General features: G+C 38.3%; 1 protein-coding gene across 1 annotated transcript in view; it reads left to right on the forward strand.

The window, feature by feature from the left end:
• The first annotated feature begins 2,833 nt into the window (after positions 1-2,833).
• Positions 2,834-21,448, forward strand: part of SSX2IP (SSX family member 2 interacting protein) — a 28,450-nt gene continuing 9,835 nt past the window's right edge. Inside the window, exons 1-7 of the mRNA XM_052637681.1 lie at positions 2,834-2,876; positions 3,463-3,632; positions 4,081-4,293; positions 13,029-13,139; positions 14,733-14,868; positions 17,424-17,499; positions 17,581-17,752. Of these exons, the coding sequence (XP_052493641.1) occupies positions 2,834-2,876; positions 3,463-3,632; positions 4,081-4,293; positions 13,029-13,139; positions 14,733-14,868; positions 17,424-17,499; positions 17,581-17,752 (921 nt within the window). The remainder of the gene's footprint in view (positions 2,877-3,462; positions 3,633-4,080; positions 4,294-13,028; positions 13,140-14,732; positions 14,869-17,423; positions 17,500-17,580; positions 17,753-21,448) is intronic.

The raw sequence follows: 21,448 nt of genomic DNA on the forward strand, positions 1-21,448 counted from the left end.
TGTTACTGTGCTTCAGGTATACTGGCTGTTTTTAAGGTTTTCATATGTACCAGGTTCTTTCCATCCTGGGTTTTGTATGTGCTGTTTTCTCCACCTGGGCTTCTCTGGTCATTGGCTATATTTTGTGGTTGATGATTCCGTATCATTTAGGTCTCAGTTCAGACATCAGCATCTCAGTGCAGCTGTCCTTGACTGATCCAGATATTCCCCCCACCCCCTGCATTCTCTCATTAGTGTTTTCTCATCACAATGAGTGTGATGTTACTGTAATTTATTGCTTACTTCTGATCTATTTCTACCCCACCAGAATGTGGACTTCCTGAGAGCAGGGCTTTCCCTATGCCTAGAAAAGCATGCTAGCATGTAGTAGCACAGTTAAAATTTTACTGAATGAATGAAAGATTTCGTCTCACTTTAACATCATATTGTGAATATTCTCCCACATCTTTCGTATTCAAAAGAGAAGTGGTATGATAAACTCTCCAGCTATAGTCCAAATCTGGCCTAAAGACACATTTTATTTGGCTTATTAAAACATGGTGGTGTTTGAGGTATAACTTCTATTGAGTCAAGTGCACAGGTCTTAAGTGTACAGCTTGACGAATTGTACTGATATGTGTACCTAAGTAACCACCTCTCAGATCAAAATGTGTGGTGCTCTGATCTCCCCCTTCTAGCCATTCCGCCTTTGCACAGGGTAGCTTGCATAATTCATGTTTGTAATTAGCTGCTAATATTATTTGAAGATTTCACAGAGAAATCCAGCATCTCAACATCTCTCGAAATGATGTACCAACATAGGAGTTGCTTTCTCATCTGGCCACAGTTTACTGTGGCGGGAAGCAGCTGTCCAAAGTATTGACGTGTGTTCTCCAGTTTGCCTCCCGTCTTCACCTCTCTCCTCCTGTCCCTGACCTTGAAATCAATTTCCAGTTGCCATTTATAATTTCACTTGAATTTTCACGGTGGAGAAATATTTACTACTTCTGTTATCTCTATAGAAAAATAGAAGTATGAATGGTAGACGAAAAAGTTTATGTGTTTCGTATACTTAGTCTACTTGATTCATATACCTTTCTTGCCTTTTGTGTATTTGTTAGCCACTCTAATTCTGAATGATTGAGTTTAAAGGATGCACAGTGTTCAGTATATAAATGTATTATATAACCAATCTCCTGTTGTAGAACATATAAGTGATTTCTGTCTTTTTCATATTATAAGGAACAATATGTAGGTGAATCTTTGTGGAAGATGTTATTTTATTAGGATTAAGTTTTAACAGTGGAATTTCTGGATCAAAATATATTTTCATTATTAAGACTTTGATACATATTGTCGAATTGCTACAGACAGGACTGAGCAACTTCACTTTCACTTCTCATTTTCACACATTGGAGAAGGAGATGGCAACCCACTCCAGTGTTCTTGCCTGGAGAATCCCAGGGATGGGGAAGCCTGGTGGGCTGCCGTCTGTGGGGTTGCACAGAGTCGGACATGACTGAAGCGACTTAGCAGCAGCAGCAGCAGCAGTATAAATTGATCTAATCTTTCTGGAGAGCAGTGTATGGCAGTATTCATTTCAGTGCATCCATGCCAACACTAATTAAAAGTTTTGCTAATATAGTTAGTAAAAACTTCAAACAAACAAATGGGAATGCTGGCCAAGAAATTTTTTTCTTTTCAAAAAAGTAAAGTAAAGTAGGAATTTTACTTTAAAGGATACAATTTGGAAATATTTATTAGGGCTTTCCAGGTGGCTCAGTGGTAAAGAACCCGCCTGCCAGTGCGGGAGATGCAAGAGACACGGGTTTGATCCCCAGGTTGGGAAGATCCCTTGGAGTAGGAAATGGTAACCCATTCCAATATCTAGTACAGTTCTGTACCTTAGGTTTATATTGTGAGTCAGATCATGTACTTTGTATATGTGAAGTAATGTGAATACCTTACTATAACTTGAGAAGCCTTTTAACCTTGATCCTTACACACACACTGTTAATACTGTTCATGGGGTTCTCAAGGCAAGAATACTGAAGTGGTTTGCCATTCCTACCAGACCACCTGACCTGCCTCTTGAGAAATCTGTATGGAGGTCAGGAAGCAACAGTTAGAACTAGACATGGAACAACAGTCTGGTTCCAAATCGGGAAAGGAGTACGTCAAGGGTGTATATTGTCACCTTGCTTATCATGTGAAATGCTGGGCTGGATGAAGCACAAGCCAGAATCTTGAATTGTGGTATTGGAGAAGACTCTTAAGAGTCTCTTGGACTTCAAGGAGATCCAACTAGTCCATCCTAAAGAAAATCATGACGCTAAAGCTGAAACTCCAATACTTTGGACACCTGATGCAAAGAACTGACTCATTTGAAAAGACCCTGATGCTGGGAAAGATTGAAGGTGGCAGGAGAAGGGGACGACAGAGGATGAGATAGTTGGATGGCATCACCGACTCAATGGACACGAGTTTGGGTAAACTCCAGGAGTTGCTAATGGACAGAGAGGCCTGGTGTGCTGCAGTCCATGGGGTCGCAAAGAGTTGGACACGACTGAGTGACTGAACTGAACTGAACTTACACACACACACATAATTTTTATTATTGTGCTTTACTGTGTTCTATATGATAGTACATGAGAGTAATACAGAATCCTGGTTTGAAGCACGTATGACTATCTCTGACACATTGACTTTATATTTGCCTTCATATGTTTAATTCGATGCTCTTATTCTGTGATTTGTTTTCTAAGGAAATGCCTACATAGAAGCCTGACAGCAGCTGGGCTGAATGTGTCACTGCTGAATTGGTTCCTCAGGTATCCTGGCTCTGGTGATTGCTATGGGAGATTGGATGACTGTTACAGATCCAGGTCTGTCTTCAGGTAACAGAGTTTAGAATAGTTGTAAGCTAGAACAGTAATTGCAAATGTTAATTTTCAGTGACACTATAACTGCCAGAAATATTGAAGATGTACCTAGAGAGAGACATAAATAGGAGTAAAATATATAATTTTCATCTTTCTTTAGTAAAATCATCAGGGAGAGCTAAGAATTGTGCCTTATTAGTAGGGTTAAGTGCTTTGGCTGAATAGTTGATTACTTGAGGAGATTTTTCTGCGTTTGAAATAAATTCATTGGCTACCTCAGTATATTTCTCTGATTTATTCCTTTAATCACATAAAGTTTGAGTGCATAGACAAGTAGGTTTTGCCTAGCAGTTTTATAAATCTAACGTACTGTTAATTTTTAAGATAGAATATTGCAACTTAACATGCCTTCTAAGAGCACCACTTTATTGTATATTTTTTGGAAAATATTGTATAGGTTTCATACAAAAACCAGCTTTGCCTTAACTTGAAAAAACAGTGTTTCTGTAGTTCACAGTCTTTGGTAATGAAGATCATGTTATTAGCTTTGCATGCACTTTTGCAAATTATTTATGTAAATGCATTTTATTGATTCTTTCAGAAAGCAAAACTATCTCTCAATATACCTCAGAAACAAAGATGTCTCCATCAAGTTTATACTCACAACAAGTGCTATGTTCTTCAATACCTTTATCAAAAAATGTGCACAGTTATTTTAGTGCCTTCTGCACAGAAGAGAATATTGAGCAAAGTATCTCATATCTTGATCAGGTAACTTTTTTTTTGTAAGATACAATAAATAACAAATCATGTTATACAGTAGTACATAAGAGTGGTAAACTTGTCAAGCACACATATGTTACATATTGGCCCGAAACTTATATAAGATTTGCAGAGAACCTTGGTGACCATCTAGTCTAGATACCAGCTGAATGCTTTTGTCTGGAGCCGGTCAGCTCCCTCATCACTCCAGGAGCTCTGCCAGGGGGAGCCTTACCCTTATTTTACATGTAGAAACCTAAGTGCCTATTCCAGACCACAGGTAATTGTAGAGCAGAGGCTGAAAGAGCCCAGGTCTCTTAATTCTTTGTCCTTTGGCATAGGTACTATTCTCTTAAGTATCTTAGGATAGTTTTCTTTCTCAGAAGAGATTTCTGTCTTTTGTTTATTTACTAAGTTGTCAGTAACCAACTTTTAGGAAAACATTTTCTCCTACTAGGAATTGACTACTTTCGGTTTTCCTTCATTATATGAAGAATCCAAAGGTAAAGAGACAAAGAGAGAATTAAATATAGTTGCTGTTTTAAATTGCATGAATGAGCTACTTGTACTTCAGCGGAAGAACCTTCTAGCTCAGGAAAATGTGGAAACACAGAATTTGAAACTGGGAAGCGATATGGACCATCTACAGAACTGCTATGCAAAACTTAAGGTAGAAATTACATTTCAGTATGTATTTCAATGCCATTGTTATGTAGTTTGATACTATAAATTTTCATTGGACTTTATCAAACAAATTTTAGTGGGTTTTTTTTTTTTTTAAGTTTTAGGATTTTTTTAAATTGCTGAGTGAAAGTGAGCATAGTTTGTACAAATCAACTGTGCCGCTTCCTGGTATCAATGTCGAAGGCAATGATTTTATGAACTGGTGTCTTGCTGAATCTTTGAAAAGTTAGTTCAGGAAATACTTACATCTGAGGAAAATAGAATGAGGACCTTCCCCCACCCTATCCAGTCTTGCTTAATAAAGTAAATGCTTAATTTAAAATAATTTTACTGTGAGATACTGCATCAGTTTATTTCAAGAATAATTTTCTTGAGGTGATCTATGCCACAGGTGCTGAAGCTCAATAATGAAAGCAGACCAGATAACTACTAAGTCTTAGAAGTCCCTGGGACTCTAGAGAGGACCAGAGAAGAATGCTTTCAGAGACCTGCTAATTTCTCAGAACAAAAGAAGTATTTTTTACATTGACCTGCTACCTTGAACTATAGAACATCTATTGCTGGCTCTACTTTGTTCATTCTTTCCTTTTAAAGGAACAGATGTATTCCTTTTTTAAAAAAAAAAAAGTATTATTCATTTATTTAATAAATGAATTTCTCATTTATTGAGAGGAAAGAAGGTATTCAAATCACAGTCTGGTAGGGACTTATGATTGTATATTATAAAGGAGGTAATAGTCAATTCAAAGCAAAATTTTTTCAAAGATACTGTTCTATAATGGGTTTCCCTTTTTATTTTTCTTCTGTATCTTCTCCTACCCCACTCCAAGAATAGATAACAACAACAACCTGCTCAGCATTTTGAATCTCTAAGCTTTATTGGAAAATAATAGAATCTCTAGTATATAATATAAAATATATATAATAGGGAAGCATTTTAGCTTCTCAGCAGCCCTTGCCCATACCAGCCTGTCATTGCCAAACACTACTGTATGTTGTCATCTTAGCTCATATACGTATATAACAGTATATTTTCTCTATTATAATAATATTAGGTTTTTGTACATTCTGTATGCCGTGGCTGATTGGGGAACTGTGATAGAGGGGATAGTTGATACCCTCCAACCTATCAGAGAAACTTATGGAAGATCTTATGAATTAGACCCAAAGTTTTAAGTCCTAGAAGGGAGTAATTCTGCATTAAAACTTTTTCTAGGCACCTTTGGTTCACTGTCTTATAAATAGCTAGTGAGTAATTACATAATAATATTGATAATCTGGGACTGTTGAACCTTTCCTTTAAGAAATGATCATTCATTGGGACGACCCAAAGCGTAGAGTGTTTTTTAAGAAATCGTCTAATTTGGGATTTGACCTGGGCCAAAATCAGGTATTTTGGATCAGCTACGGACAGAAATGTGTGTACAATGGGAGAAGTTGCTGATCTATCCTAGAAAAGTTTCTAGATCTGACTATTATTCACTCAGTTTGTTGAGCAGAATTTATGGAGTATTTTTGTGGTGGTCACTGGGTTTCAAATATGAGTAGAACCCAGTCCCTGTTTGCAAGGAGATTGTAGTCCATTGTAAAGGGACAGGTTGATCCGTAATTATTTGCTTCACTCATTCTTGGTGTGGGAGGTAAGGAATGCTACAGAGAGAAGTAACACTCGATTTGAGATTTGAGGAATGAATAAAAATACACTAGTGGAGGCGGTCCTAAGATGGTGGAGGAATAGGATGGGGAGACCACTTTCTCCCACACAAATTCATCAAAAGATCATTTGAATGCTGAGCAACTTGCACAAGACAACTTCTGAATGCTGGCAGAGGACACCAGGCACCCAGAAAGGCAGCCCATTCTCTTCAGAAGGAGATAGAACAAAATATAAAAGACAAAAAGAGAGACAAAAGAGTTAGGGGTGGAGACCTGTCCTGGAGAGGGAGTAGTGAAGGAGGAAAAGTTTCCAAATAGCAGGAAACCCTCTCACTGGCTGGTCTGTGGGGAGTTTTGGAATCTCAGAGGGCAACATAACTGGGAAGGGAAGGAAAAAACCCCCACAGAATATGTGCCTAACTGCAACTTCCAGCGGAGAACTAGCCCAGACGCTTGTGTCCGCCACCAGCAAGCATGGGCTGGACAGGGAGGCACAGGCTGCATTGCTTAGGGTAAGGACCGGGCCTGAATGCCCTGAGGACAATCTGAGGGAGCTAATGTGAGATAGCAACCCACACTGGGGGATAGCCAGAAAGAGGAAAAAAAAAAAACAAACTTTCCTGCTAAAGCTCTAACCTAAGGTGCAGCCTGGCCCGCTCACATAACAAAAGATGGCACAAATACCAAAAGAGAGCTAGCCAGCTGCAGATTGGCCCATCCGCCCACCCGAGGCAGAGAGGCAGGCTGGAGACAGCCAGAGCCAGAAGACAAAGGGTAGTCTCGGCCCCAGAGACCAGCACAGGAGCAGGCTCCCAGTTGCTAACCCAAGTCTTGCTGGGATCCAAGACGGTTGACATCTGCCAGAAGGGTCGCAGCCAGAGATCAGGTCCCCAGAGGAGACACACAGCATGCCTGAGACAGCGTTCTTGCGGCGTAACCGGGAAACCAAGCTGCTGGGACCTGGGAGGTGATTAAGACACACAGCCCACCTGGGACAGTGCACGCCAAGCATCTGGCTGCCTGAGCTGCTCAGACCTGGAAAGGGCACAAAACGCATACCCAACCGAGTCTGTGGCTTTGTGGAGTACCTGAGAACCTGTATCTGAGCAGCTTAGACTGTGAAGTGCAGGAGATGCAGGGACCGGTTTAGACAGTTCCCCTGCAAAGCAACCTGGAGCCTGAGCAGTGTAGACCGGGAAAGCACACACTGCTGTGAGCTGGGGCAAACCCACTGTGGTTCATACACTGCGAGCATTCCCCACACATGCCAATGATATTTGTGTGCAGTGTTCCTCCCTCCCCACAGCAAAGTAGGCCTAAATAAGTGACCACCTTCGCCCTTTTGTGTCAGGGTGGAAATCAGACACTGAAGAGACTTGGAAACAGAGGAAACCAAAATAAAGAAGAGGGAACCGCTCTGGAAGTGACAGGTGCAACAGATTAAAACCCTGTAGTTAGCATTGACTAAGAAGCTTGGAATGGGCCTGTAGACCTTGAGAAGAAGTATTAGCTGGAACAAAGAACTATCTGAAACTAAACTGACCTCACACTGCCCTGAACAGCTCCAGAGAAATTTCTAGATATATTTTTACTATTATAATTCTTTAATTAAAAATTAAAAAAAATTTTAAGTTCTTTATTACTCCTTTAATTTTATAACCTACTATTATAACCTACTATTAACTTGCAAAAAAAAAGACCCTGTTTTTAAAGCATATTTCATATATTTATTTTTTATAACTTTTGTGATTGATTTTGTTTTGTATTTTTAATATTGTATTTTTGAGAGGCTAACATCTACTCTAGATTCTTAATCTTTGCTTTTTGGTATTGTCAATTTTGTACCTTTAAGAATCTTAAAATTCAGTACCCATTTTTACTTAAGGATGTGATTACTGGCTTGATTGCTCTTGCCTTTTAACTCTCCCTTTTCTCCCCCAGGTCACCTCTTATCTCCTCCCTGCCCCTTCTCTTCTCTACTTTGTGAATCTCTCTGGGTGTTCTGGGCTGTGGGGAACACTTAGGGAACTGAGTATTGGCTAGATTGGCCTCTCCCCTTTTGACTCCCCCTCTTCTCCTCCTGGTCATCTCTATCTCCCTCCTCCCTCTTCTCTTCCCTATGTAACTCTGTGTAGCTTACCTCAAGGAACAAGAGAAAAATTGAATAAATAACCCAACTTTACACCTAAAGCAACTAGAAAAGGAAGACATGAAGAACCCCAGGGTTAGTAGAAGGAAAGAAATAATAAAAAATTAGGGCAGAAATAAATGAAAAAGAAACAAAGGAGACTATACAAAAAATCAACAAAACCAAAACCTGGTTCTTTGAGAAGATAAATAATATAGACAAACTATTAGCTAGACTCATCAAGAAAAAAAGGGAGAAGAATCAAATCAACAAAATTAGAAATGAAAATGGAGAAATCACAACAGACAACACAGAAATACAAAGGATCATAAGAGACTACTAACAGCAACTATATGCCAATAAAATGGACAACTTGGAAGAAATGGACAAATTCTTAGAAAAGTATAACCTTCCAAAACTGAACCAGGAAGAAATAGAAAATCTTAACAGACCCATAACAAGCATGGAAATCGAAACTGTGATCAAAAATCTTCCAACAAACAAAAGCCCAGGATCAGATGGCTTCACAGCTGAATTCTACCAAAAATTTATAGAAGAGCTAACACCTATCCTACTCAAACTCTTCCAGAAAATTGCAGAGGAAGGTAAACTGCCAAACTCATTCTATGAGGCCACCATCACCCTAATACCAAAACTAGACAAAGATGCCACAAAAAAAGAAAACTACAGGCCAGTGTTACTGATGAACATAGATGCAAAAATCCTTAACAAATTTCTAGCAAACAGAATCCAACAATGTATTAAAAAGATCATGCATCATCACCAAGTGGGCTTTATCCTAGGGATGCAAGGATTCTTCAATATTCGCAAATCAATCAATATGATACGTCACATTAACAAATTGAAAGATAAAAACCATATGATTATCTCAATAGATGCAGAGAAAGCCTTTGACAAAATTCAACATCCATTCATGATAAAAACCCTCCAGAAAGCAGGAATAGAAGAAACATACCTCAACATAATAAAAGCCATATATAATAAACCCACAGCAAACATTATCCTCAATGGTGAAAAATTGAAAACATTTCCCCTATAGTCAGGAACAAGACAAGGGTGCCCGTTCTCACCACTACTATTCAACATAGTTTTGGAAGTTTTAGCCACAGCAATCAGAGAAGGAAAATAAATAAAAGAAATCCAGATGGGAAAAGAAGAAGTAAAACTCTCACTGTTTGCAGATGACATGATCCTCTACATAAAAAACCCTAAAAGACTCCACCAGAGCATTACTAGAGGTAATCAATGAATATAGTAAAGTTGCAGGATATAAAATTAACACACAAAAATCTCTTGCATTCCTATAGACTAACAGTGAGAAAACAGAGAAGGAAACAATTCCATTCACCATTACAATGAAAAGAATAAAATACTTAGGAATAAATCTACCTAAAGAAACAAAAAAACATATATATATATATATATATATATATATAAAACTATAAAACACTGATGAAAGAAATCAAAGATGACACAAATAGATGGAGAAATATACCATGTTCATGGATTGGAACAATCAATATTGTGAAAATGAGTATACTACCCAAAGCAATCTATAGATTCAGTGTAATCCCTATCAAGCTACCAACGGTATTTTTCACAGAGCTAGAACAAATAATTTCACAATTTGTATGGAAATACAAAAACCTTGAATAGCCAAAGCATTCTTGAGAAAAAAGAATGGACCTGGAGGAATCAACCTGTCTGACTTCAGACTGTGCTACGAAGCTACAGTCATGGTGTGGTATGGTATTGGCACAAAGACAGAAATATAGATCAATGGAACAAAATAGAAAGCCCAGAGATAAATCTATGCATCTATAGACACCTTATCTTTGACAAAGGAGGCAAGAATATACAATAGAGAAAAGACAATCTCTTTAACAAATAGTGCTGGGAAAACTGGTCAACCACTTGTAAAAGAATGAAACCAGAACACTTTCTAACACCATACACAAAAATAACTCAAAATGTATAAAAGATCTAAATGTAAGACCAGAAACTATAAAACTCCTAGAGGAGAACATAGGCAAAATGCTCTCTCACATAAATCACAGCAGGATCCTCTGTGACCCAGCTCCCAGAGTAATGAAAATAAAAGCAAAAATAAATAAATGGGACCTAATTAAACTTAAAAGCTTTTGTACAATGAAAGAAAGTATAAGCAAGGTGAAAAGACAGCCTTCAAAATGGGAGAAAATAATAGTAAATGAAGCAACTGACAATTAATCTCAAAAATATACAAGCAACTTATACAGCTCAATTCCAGAAAAATAAATGACCCAATCAAAAAATGGGCCAAAGAACTAAACAGACATTTCTCCAAAGGAGACATACAGATGGCTAACAAACACTTGAAAAGATGCTCAACATCACTCATTATCAGAGAAATGTAAGTCAGAACGACAATGAGGTACCATCTCATGCTGGTCAGAATGGCTGATATCAAAATGTCTACAAACAATAAATGCTGGAGAGGGTGCAGAGAAAAGGGAACCCTCTTACACTGTTGGTGGGAATGCAAACTAGTATAGCCACAATGGAGAAACAGTGTGGAGATTCCTTTGAAAACTGGAAATAGAACTGCCATATGACCCAGCAATCCCACTGCTGGGCATACACACCAAGGAAACCAGAATTGAAAGAGACACGTGTACCCCAATGTTCATCACAGCACTGTATAATAGCCAGGACATGGAAGCAAACTAGATGTCCATCAGCAGACAAATGGATAAGAAAGCTGTGGTACATATACACAATGGACTATTATTCAGCTATTAAAAAGAATGCATTTGAATCAGTTCTAATGAGGTGGGTGAAACTGGAGCCTATTATATAGAGTGAAGTAAGTCAGCAAGAAAAGCACCAATATAGTATACTATTGCATATATATGGAATTTAGAAAGATGGTAATGATGACCGTGTATGCGAGACAGCAAAAGAGACACAGATGTAAAGGACAGACTTTTGGACTCTGGGGGAGAAGGCGAGGGTGGAATGATTTGAGATACTAGCATTGAAACATGTATATTTCCATATGTGAAATAGATCGCCAGTCCAGGTTTGATGCATGAGACAGGGTGCTCAGGGCTGGTGCACTGGGATGACCCTGAGGGATGGGATGGGGAGGGAGGTGGGAGGGGGGGTTCAGGATGGAGAACACATGTACACCCATGGCTGATTCATGTCAATGTATGGCAAAAACCACTACAATATTGTAAAGTAACTAGCCTCCAATTAAATAAATTAATAAAAAAAAATTCACTAGTGTTGGGAAAGCCATTCTAGGCAGAGCGTATGACCCATATAAAAGCATGGAGATAAGAGTATTTTCCTTTCAGTGAACATCAAACAGCTTGGTAGCGGCTGATCTATGTGATATATGATGAAGAATAGTAAGACATGAGGCTGGGACTCTGTCTCCAGGTATGAAAGACATTGTGCAGAAACCTGGAGGCACCAAGGAATGTAAACATAAGGAAGGATGTGACTATCCATCTGGAGCTGGTTGAAGAGATTAGAGGAGGAGGTGTAGAAGATAGAGAAATGGAGGAAAAGGCTCAGAAAGCCTGGTGTGAAAAGGTCATCTCTTAGCAGTCCTTAGCAATCGCTCAGTCCAGGGGTGTTTGGGGCTTGAACTGAGAAAGTGCCAGTGAAGAGAGTAAGAGTGAGACATGAGGAAAACTCAAGAAGTAGAATGAGTAGAATTTTATGAAAAATTGAATTTGGGGAAAAGAGAGTCATGAATTAAAGATACTGTTCAGGTCTCTGATTTGAATTTACTGATGATGACGGTATGATTCACTGGGATAAGAAATAGATTTGCAGAGAAGATGGTAAGTTCATGTAAAGTGTGGATGACTCTGAGAGAATGTGATTTGATGTGTGTGGGATATGTCAGCTGGCCCAGTGCCAGATGGTCTGGCATGATAGCAAGTTTTGAGCATGATAGGAAATTTTGGCAACCTTGTAGCTATCTAAGCTTTATTCCTAAATTTTTCTTGAGGTCCATTGTTCCAGAGATAATACAAGTTGTTTGTGGTTAGTTGTGACATCACTTGAGTGCCTTTTATATTTTATAAATATTAGAGGATTAAAAAAATATTCTAGTAGCTTCATGCATACTTTGGTACGGTTCCTCTGGAAACGTGTGAAATGAATTGCAAGTGAACATCCAGGGCTTCACTGGTGGCTCAGACGGTAAAGAATCCCCCTGCAGTGTGGGAGGCCCAGGTTCAATCCCTGGGTCGAGAAGATCCCCTGAAGAAGGAGATGGCAACTCACTTCAGTACTCTTGCCTGGAAAATCCCATGGATGGAGGAGCCTGGCAGGCTACAGTCTGTGGGGTCACAAAGAGTCAGACATGACTGTGTGGCTAACACACACACACATTTTAATCCCATATTGATTCTGGCAATGCTGCCATTGCCCTTAGGGAAAGGTTTTGAGAGAGTTTACTGTTTGCAAGGCAGGACTGATATGCTGCATTCCCACCTTTTCTGACCTGGAGTGTTTTTCTTTGTGTAGTCACCTGTCTTTAGACTTAGCTCCAAATCATTTCTGGATCTTTCTTAAGAGTGTGTCATAGAAGTGTTAAAAAGTATTAAAAAGAAATTATGAAAATGTTCAGTGGCACTATCACTGAAATAGGTGAAGGGCCTTTTGAAGGATCCACTTTGAAGGTCTTTTGCATTTATATTAAAATTGGTATTTAAATTAAAATTTGCTATTCAAATTTAAAATTTGTAACTATAGTATCAAGCTTTATAATTGTTTTAAATATTTTGTGTGCTGCTAAACTTCAATTTTAGGTAACAAATCCTAGGGCATGTAACTTGTTTTTACTAATCTTTTAAGGATTCAGTTCCTCTGAATTCAATGTTAATTTTAGTCAAAATTGCATACAAATGTTTTAGGAACAACTGGAAACCTCCAGGAGAGAAATGATTGGTCTTCAGGAAAGAGACAGACAATTACAGTGCAAGAATAGGAATTTGCATCAGCTACTGAAAAATGAGAAAGATGAGGTGAGTTGTCAGTTGTTGCAGATAAAGTTGAAGTGAATTTTGTGTTGTTGTTTGTAATTTGAGGTGACTGTAACGGTCACTTAACTTTATAACAAGAAAGAACCGTTTGCTCATCCTGTATCAGATTGGTATGGCAGACCTCTGTGTGTATAGTGTTGCATCGTACTCAGCTGAGAGGTCAGGAACCTTCTCCAGCTCCCTCTCCCCTAGGGGCTTATCTGGCTTAGTGTGTCAGTGCGCAGCTTGTGACATCCAGTGTTCTGTACCATCCATCCTGGACTCAACACGCACGCCACTTTTTGTCAGACACAGGGGTGCTTTAAATGCACATCTTTTATTCTCTGTCATACCTTTACTTGTATCTTGAATGCTTCTTCCTGAACTATCTGAAATATTGACATTGTCCATCTAGTGAGACAATTACTTGACTAAATGAACACACGAGTTACTGTTTGAAAAAAGCAATTCACATTAAAAATCTAATTTCTAGGCTGAAGACATTATAATTTTAATCTCATTTTTGCCTTATTGATTACTTGGTATTTGGACCTATAGAACTAATAATGCATTTGAAATTATCTTTGAATTTATATAAGAAGAAATCACTAGGTTTTTACTGCTCTGTGATTTGGTGTCTGACCACGTGATCACTGTAAAAGCAGAACATTTTCAGTGTTGTATATGTTACTTTGATGATAATTAGACTTTTAAGGGAGCATATTTCTTGAAGAACCTTACAGTGATTTAGACAGGTTTGTTTTGGCATGTTTGATTATGTAGTAGTATATTTAGTAATTGGGTAATGAAGTATCTTACCTAAACCACAAGGTTATGTATACTTTTCCTTGAGTTATTTCACGGAAAATTTTGACTTAATCTGTTGATTATACCTGAAATGGTTTGACTGTCGTTCTTCTTTCGTAAGGACTAAGTTAAACATGATCCTCTCTAGTAGAGATAAAGAATGTCTTTAAAGAACTTACTTCCCATCCAGGGCTGCCTAAGCAGTCGTAGCAGATACAAACATTGACCAGTAGTGCCTGGCATATAATATGTACTTAGCAAATGTCTGAACCAGATTCTGTCTGCTGTTTGCCTCACTCTAATTTGAGAACTGTTTTTGATCAGAGAAAAACAAACCTGTTTATCTGCTGCCACATGCCATGACTAATTGGGCTTGTCACAGATTGAGAAAGAATAAAATGATTCAAGTCCGTGGTAAAAGGAAGTCCTTACAAATGATCTACTTGTTTCAAATGAAGCTTTAATCACATTAATACTTCCATAAGCGTTTGTGGTTTCTAAATGATCAGAATCTATATACCTAGGGTGAAAGGTGTAGAAGATAATTTAGAGAGTTATAAGCTCTGGAAATTTCAGAATTAAAAAATAAGCACTCTATGTGCTTTATTTAATGATGTTTTAAAGAGTGGTTTCCAGTGGCTATAGAGAAGGAAGAATAATCCTATAATTTTTAAACTATTCTGAGGAGCTGAATTCTAGGATGACTTCTCTCTCTTGAATTTGTAAATTTTAACTGAGTTTACCAATCCAAAAGGGACTCATTTAATAGAAAATGCTTTTTTTTTTTAGGTGCAGAAATTACAAAATATCATTGCAAGTCGAGCTACTCAGTATAATCATGATATGAAGAGAAAAGAGCGTGAATATAATAAACTAAAGGAACGTTTACATCAACTTGTTATGAACAAGAAGGATAAAAAAATTGGTAAAAAGCAGCTGGCTAAGATAAAGGGAAATAAATTAGTATTATGCTAAGAAATGTAGAGGAATTGAGCTCAGTAATTCCTGAAGTGTCATTTTCATTCTTTATATAATTGATTGTAGATGGTATATATCCATATGAACTAGAAATTGAGACAACTGGTTACTTGAAAAATAGTGGTTTTGCTTTGCTACTTTAGTTGCATATAAGAATTGCATGTATTTTGCATGTATTTTTTTGTAACGTGACAGATGTAGGATTAATCCACAGAAGAAAGCTAAGCCAGAGGACACACTAATCTTTCGTAGCAAAGAACTGTGATAATATTAAAATTAGGATCAGTTCCTGAGTCTCAAAAGTATGATTTTTTTAGTTAATTTCATAAAATTGTTCATCAGGCCAAATCATTCATGTCACTTGGAGTTCTTTTCAGTTACTTTAGCTGTGCATCTTTGAAGTACAGTTTGACAGTGAAAGTTCAAGTTTGTTAAAATATACTTTTTTCTATTATTCTTTTGAAACTTTAATTTACCACTTATTTCATCTAAGTTGATGCATGCTTTCAAAAGGTAAATAGTGTAGATTAAAAAATAGAACTGCACTACTCAGCCATAAAAAAGAATGCCATTTGCAGCAACATGGATATAACTAAAGATTATCATTCTAAGTGAAGTAAGTCAGAAAGAGGAAGACAAATACCATATGATATCACTTATATGTGGAATCTAAAATATGGGACAAATAAACCTATCTATAAAACAGAGACAGGCTCACAGACATAGAAAACAGACTTCTGGTTGCCAAGGGGAAGGGTGGGAAGGAGAGGGATGGACTGGAAGTGTGGGGTTAGTAGATGCAAACTATTCAGAATGGGTAAACAAGAAGATTCGACTGTATAGCACAGGGAACTGTATGCAGTCTCCTGGGGTAAGCCATAGTGGAGAAGGATACAAAAAAGAACATATATGTGTGTATAACTGAGTCACTTAGCCATACAGCAGAAATTAGCACAACATTGTAAATAAACTATACTTCAAAAAAAGAGAACTGCAGACACACAAAAGTAGAGCTACACAGATAAAGTTATGCAGGCCTGCCAAGATTCAGGGAACAGGAAATCTGTGCATTGATTTATTGAAGAGTTGTTTCCAAGTGGACTATATGCTTTCATCTAACCCACATTATGCATTATTCTGAACTTGGACTTGCATACAACAGCTGATGAGCAGATGTTTCAAGCTGTCACATGGTGGCTAAGCCTGTTACCAGCAAGCGGTTCAGTGTTGACTGTGTCACTGTCATTCAGTACAGGAGCACTGTTACAGTTATTTGAACATTTTCGCTTAAAATTAATTGAAAAACGTATTCTGAGATTATAAATCTTAAACTCAGTTTGGACACTTAATACTTTTTAAGATTGGTTAACCTCTTATTCATTCATGAAAGAAATAACAAAGAGCAGGATGAAATACTAGAAGTATAAAATGTAACACTTAGAGAAGTTTATTAAATATTTAACTCTGTAGCAGAGCCATTTTATTATGGGTATCTAGTTATTTCCTCGGAGAAGGCAATGGCACCCCACTCCAGTACTCTTGCCTGGAAAATCCCATGGAAGGAGGAGCCTGGTAGGCTGCAGTCCATGGGGTTGCTGAGGGTTGGACACAACTGAGCGACTTCACTTTCACTTTTCACTTTCATGCATTGGAGAAGGAAATGGCAACCCACTCCAGTGTTCTTGCCAGGAGAATCCCAGAGACGGGGGAGCCTGGTGGGCTGCCGTCTCTGGGGTCGCACATAGTCGGACACAACTGAAATGACTTAGCAGCAGCAGCAGTAGCAGTTCTTTTCCTGTTCCAAACCCAACTGGAAGTGACCATTCTGTAATGATTTTTTAATCAGCTCTAAAATTACAATACTTACTCTCATCTTATTCCTTTTTATGTCAACTGCTTTCATCTCCACCTGGGACAGAAGACACATTAATACTGTTAGGAACCTTGACTGCTTTGATGATGATGTCAGTGGTGGTCAAGATACAAGGCGCGGCAGGCTTTTTCTGTAGAGGGCCACATAGTAAATATTTTGGCGTGTGTGGGCTCTGTGGTCTTTTGTCACTCTGCCATTGTGGTGCAAGAGTAGCTACAGAAGAGACATAAACAAATGGTGAGGCTATGTTCTAATAAAAACTTAATTTAAAAATCAGGCAGTTGCCTACAGGCTTGTCAACCCTGATGATAAAATTTAACAATGATAATTAACGCTTAGTAAGTACTTACTATGTTAAGTACTTCAATGTTTCTTTCAATCTTCACAACAGTTCTTAGATAATTTCATTATTACTACCCCATTGATGAAGAAACAGGCTTAGCAGTTAAGTAACTTGCCAAGATGTTTATGAATGATGGAATGGAAACTTAAACTCTGGGCTGTTTGAGCCCAAATCCTAATCTGTATACCAGGTTAACTTATGTCCCTCATGCATATAGTGTTAGGGTTTTAAACACTTAAACATGTAATGTAAGAATTGGTTTTGTTCTTTGTGTTCATGTTTGTAGCTATGGAAGTTTTAAATTATGTGGGGAGAGCTGATGGGAAAAGAGGCTCCTGGAGGACGGGTAAAACCGAAGCCAGGTAAAGCACGATTGAAACCGACACGTTTCACCAGACTTCCCTTTCTCTACTGTGTTTTCATACTGACAGTTTCTTTCTCAGGAATGAAGATGAAATGTATAAAATTCTCTTGAATGATTATGAATATCGTCAGAAACAAATCCTAATGGAAAATGCTGAACTTAAGAAGGTTCTTCAGCAAATGAAAAAGGAAATGATTTCTCTTCTTTCTCCCCAAAAGCAGAAACCTAGAGAAAGAGCAGATGATAGCACTGTAAGTGGCTCTTTCCTCTCTTAATGTAGTCTGCAGATGGCTCACAGAATAAGTGAAACAGTAGATAGGTCACTGTTGATATTTTGGACTGCTATGCTACCCCGAGTCACTCTGACAGCCCCAAAAAATGTCCCTCTAAGTATCTTGACGTGTCCTGGGAAATGATGGAAATGATTTCTGGGGACTCAATCTGTGCCACGCACCCTGAAAAGCACATTGTCTCACTTATGTCTTACAATAATTTGATGGCTTTGGTACTGTAATTGTCCCTGTTTTTGTAGGTGAGGAAACTGAGGCACAAAAGCCAGTTTAATGTCAACATATGATAAAACTAGAATTTGAATCCAAGGCTGTCTCTCTCCACAGCCCCTGCTTCTAAGCATTGTGCCAAGTGTCTTTAAGTAGCTTCAGTTCTCAGTAACTTCAGGCTTTACTTTTCAGAGAGTGAAACTCTTACTAACTTTGTGAACCAAATGATCACTTAGTCCATGAATTTATTGAATGTCTGTTTTATGTGTTCTAATCCCTGGAAAGGAAAAGCTTAGAAGATTTTGACTGTTTCCTTTGTCTTAGTTCAGGCTGCTAAAGCAGAGTACCGTAGGCTGGTTGGCTTATAAAAAACAAAAAGTTTTCTCACAATTCTGGAGACTGAAATGTAAAATCTGGATGCCAGCCGAGTGGGTGTCTGTGAGGGCCCTTTTCCTGGTTGGATTGCTGACTTTTGTCCTCATCTGGCGGGAAGAGGCGAGAGAACTCAGGGGCCCCATTTATGAAGGCTACACCTTCATGATCTATTCACTTACTTAAGATCACCCACCTGTTAATGCTGTGAGGTTAGGATTTCAACATATGAGTTTTGAGAGAACACAAGCATTCAGACCATTGCATCCTGCAAGAAGCTCTTTTTGAGAGAGAGAGGTGTATAGAGAAGTGATTATTATACACATTAGCAGGTACATAGGGTGATACAGTGTATAAAACAAAACGACTATGGAAGGCATCACAGAAAGTCACATTTGAATTAGCCCTTAGTAGGTATTTTTGAGATAGAAAGCCTAGGGAAATCATTTGATAAGGGCCCAATGTTGTAGAGGTCTGAAAAAAACAAGTCACACATTGGTGAAAAGTTTTTTAAACTTAGTTCTTTACATAGACATTTAAATTCAGGCAAGTTCACATTAGTAACTAAAATGTGAAAATGATGATTTTGATGGAAAGTGCTAAAATTACCAATAAGTCACCAGACTTGTTTTTTAACATGTGCTGAGCCATGCTTAGTTGCTTCAGTCGTGTCCAACTCTTTGTGATCCCATGGGCTGTAGCCCCCCAGGCTCCTCTGTCCATGGAGTTTTCCAGGCAAGAATACTGGGGTGGGTTGCTATGCTCCTGACGCGGGGATTGAACCCATGTCTCTTACGTTTCCTGCATTAGCAGGCGGGTTCTTTACCACTAGCACCACCTGGGAAGCCCCTTTTTAACCTGTATCTGAGGATTATTTTGTAGTATCAAAAATCAGTCTAACTGATAAGCTCATCTTCTACCTTTTTTTTCTTCTTTAAAGAAGAACCTGAATGTTCTTTTAGACTCTCCAATTTGAGATCTGCTTGATGTTGACATCTTATATTCCCTTAATTAACTTTTTCTCTGAAAGGTTTTCCATCACTTTGGGTCAGTTCATAACTCGCTAACGCTTTGCCAGGGTTGGCATCGTTTCTATAACTCCTCTAGTTTTTCAGTTTTGGGCCCAGCCTTTCCTCACCTCTCATTACCAACTTTTAGTCAGCAAAAGTAGGTGGTAAGTGAAGGAGGTCTTTCTGAAATGATAGTTGTTGTTATTGTTCAGTCACTCAGTTGTGTCTGACTCTTTGTGACCCCAGGGACCGCAGCATACAAGGCTTCCCTGTCCTTCACCATCTCTCAGAGCTTGCTCAGACTCAGGTCTATCAAGTCATTGATGCCATCCCACCATCTCTGCCTCTGTCATTCCTGTTTCCTCCCACGTTCAGTCTTTCCCAGCTCAGGGTATTTTCTGATGAGTTAGTTTTTCATATCAAGTGGCCAAAGTATTGGAGCTTCAGTTTCAGCATCAGTTCTTCCAATGAATATTCAGGGTCGATTTTCTTTAGGATTGACTGGTTTGATCTCTTTGTAGTCCAAGGGACTCTCAAGAGTCTTCTTGAACACAGCAGTTCAAAAGCATCAATTCCTTGTCATTTGCCCTCCTTTATGGTCCAACTCTCACATCCATACATGACTACCAGACCATAGCTTTGACTGGACGGACCTTTGTCGGCAAAGTAACGTCTCTCTGCTTTTTCATACGCTGTCTAGGTTTGTCATTGCTCTTCTTCCAAGGAGCAAGTGTCTTTTAAACTAAATTTATTTAAAAATTAAATTTAATACAAATGATAGTATCCTGTATAGTTTTTCATAATTCAAATGCTGCAGTTTGGAGAAACAATAATTTCTTGTATATTTCTTAGTTTTAGAAGATCTTTCTCTAGATCCACTTTCTCCTAAAAGTAATTCAGCTATTCCTTACTTGTAGGGAAAGATTTTGGCTCATTAGTAAAACTTTGGAATGCCTAGTTAGCATCCAAGTTTTCATTTTTTATTTTGCTGACTTAATTGTAGCCAAAATATATACCCAAAATTCAAGTTAAGTGTGGTGATTTTTTTTTTGCTAAGTGTTTTTTAATCTTCATTTAATGGTTTTACACTCAATCTGGCAATTATTAATTTAAATAATGAATTTGTAGTGTTCTGGTATTCCTTGAAATGTATAGCAGACATGGTGTAGCTCCTTGGAAAAATTATTGTCAGCTAGCTCCAGAATGTTGATTGGAAAGAACCAGAGTCATAGTGAGCCATACCCTGGGCTTTTCCCTCATCTGTGCTCCCTGGGAGATCCTGACCTCTGTCAGTCCATTGCTGACTTCAGATATTGATACGGTTCTTCAGACTCCGTCACTACCTCACTTCTGCTGTCCCTGCATGTGGGAACAGTCTAATCAGCCCTTCTTTGTTTTTATCTTCTCTTTTCTTCTTCTTTTTTCTCCAGGAAGATATTTCTTGTTCAAATTAGTTAAGTATATGTATCTACTTTCCTGAATGTTAATAACAAATTAGGACCATTTTATGTAGATGCAGGTAGTGTTCTTTCTCCTGCTTTGATTCTATTTGATCATAGCAGTAAAGGTTACTACATTTTCGAGTGATTTAATGTCCTGGTAGAATACAGAGGAAAATATTTCCAATTTCATTTTAGAAAGTATGTGAGAAGAATAGGATTACTGGTTGCTTCTGCTTTGGAGATTTTTTCACAGGTTTAGCTGTCTGAACAGCCAGAAGTGGAAGCAGGTTGGGTTAGAGCGGTGTGACATCGGGACAGTCTGCCTCTCTGAGCCTCAGTTTCCTCACATGCTAACATGATTTGAGGACCAGTTGACATGCGAAAGCACCTCACACAGCATGAGACAGGTTGTGAGGCTCTTCCTCACACAGCTCCATGCCTTTGTCACTAACTGTATTTGGCTTCAAATTCAGGTTTAAAGAGACCTGAATTGGGGAATTTCTATCTCCAGCATTAATTATTTTTTCTTAAGACATGTATGTTAAGAACTAGGTCATTTATGTTGCACATACAACATAGAAATGAGTTTGATATATGTCTCTGACCATCAGTCTGATGATTTT

Source organism: Budorcas taxicolor, chromosome 3 (assembly GCF_023091745.1).
Source record: "Budorcas taxicolor isolate Tak-1 chromosome 3, Takin1.1, whole genome shotgun sequence".
Lineage (NCBI taxonomy): Eukaryota > Metazoa > Chordata > Mammalia > Artiodactyla > Bovidae > Budorcas > Budorcas taxicolor.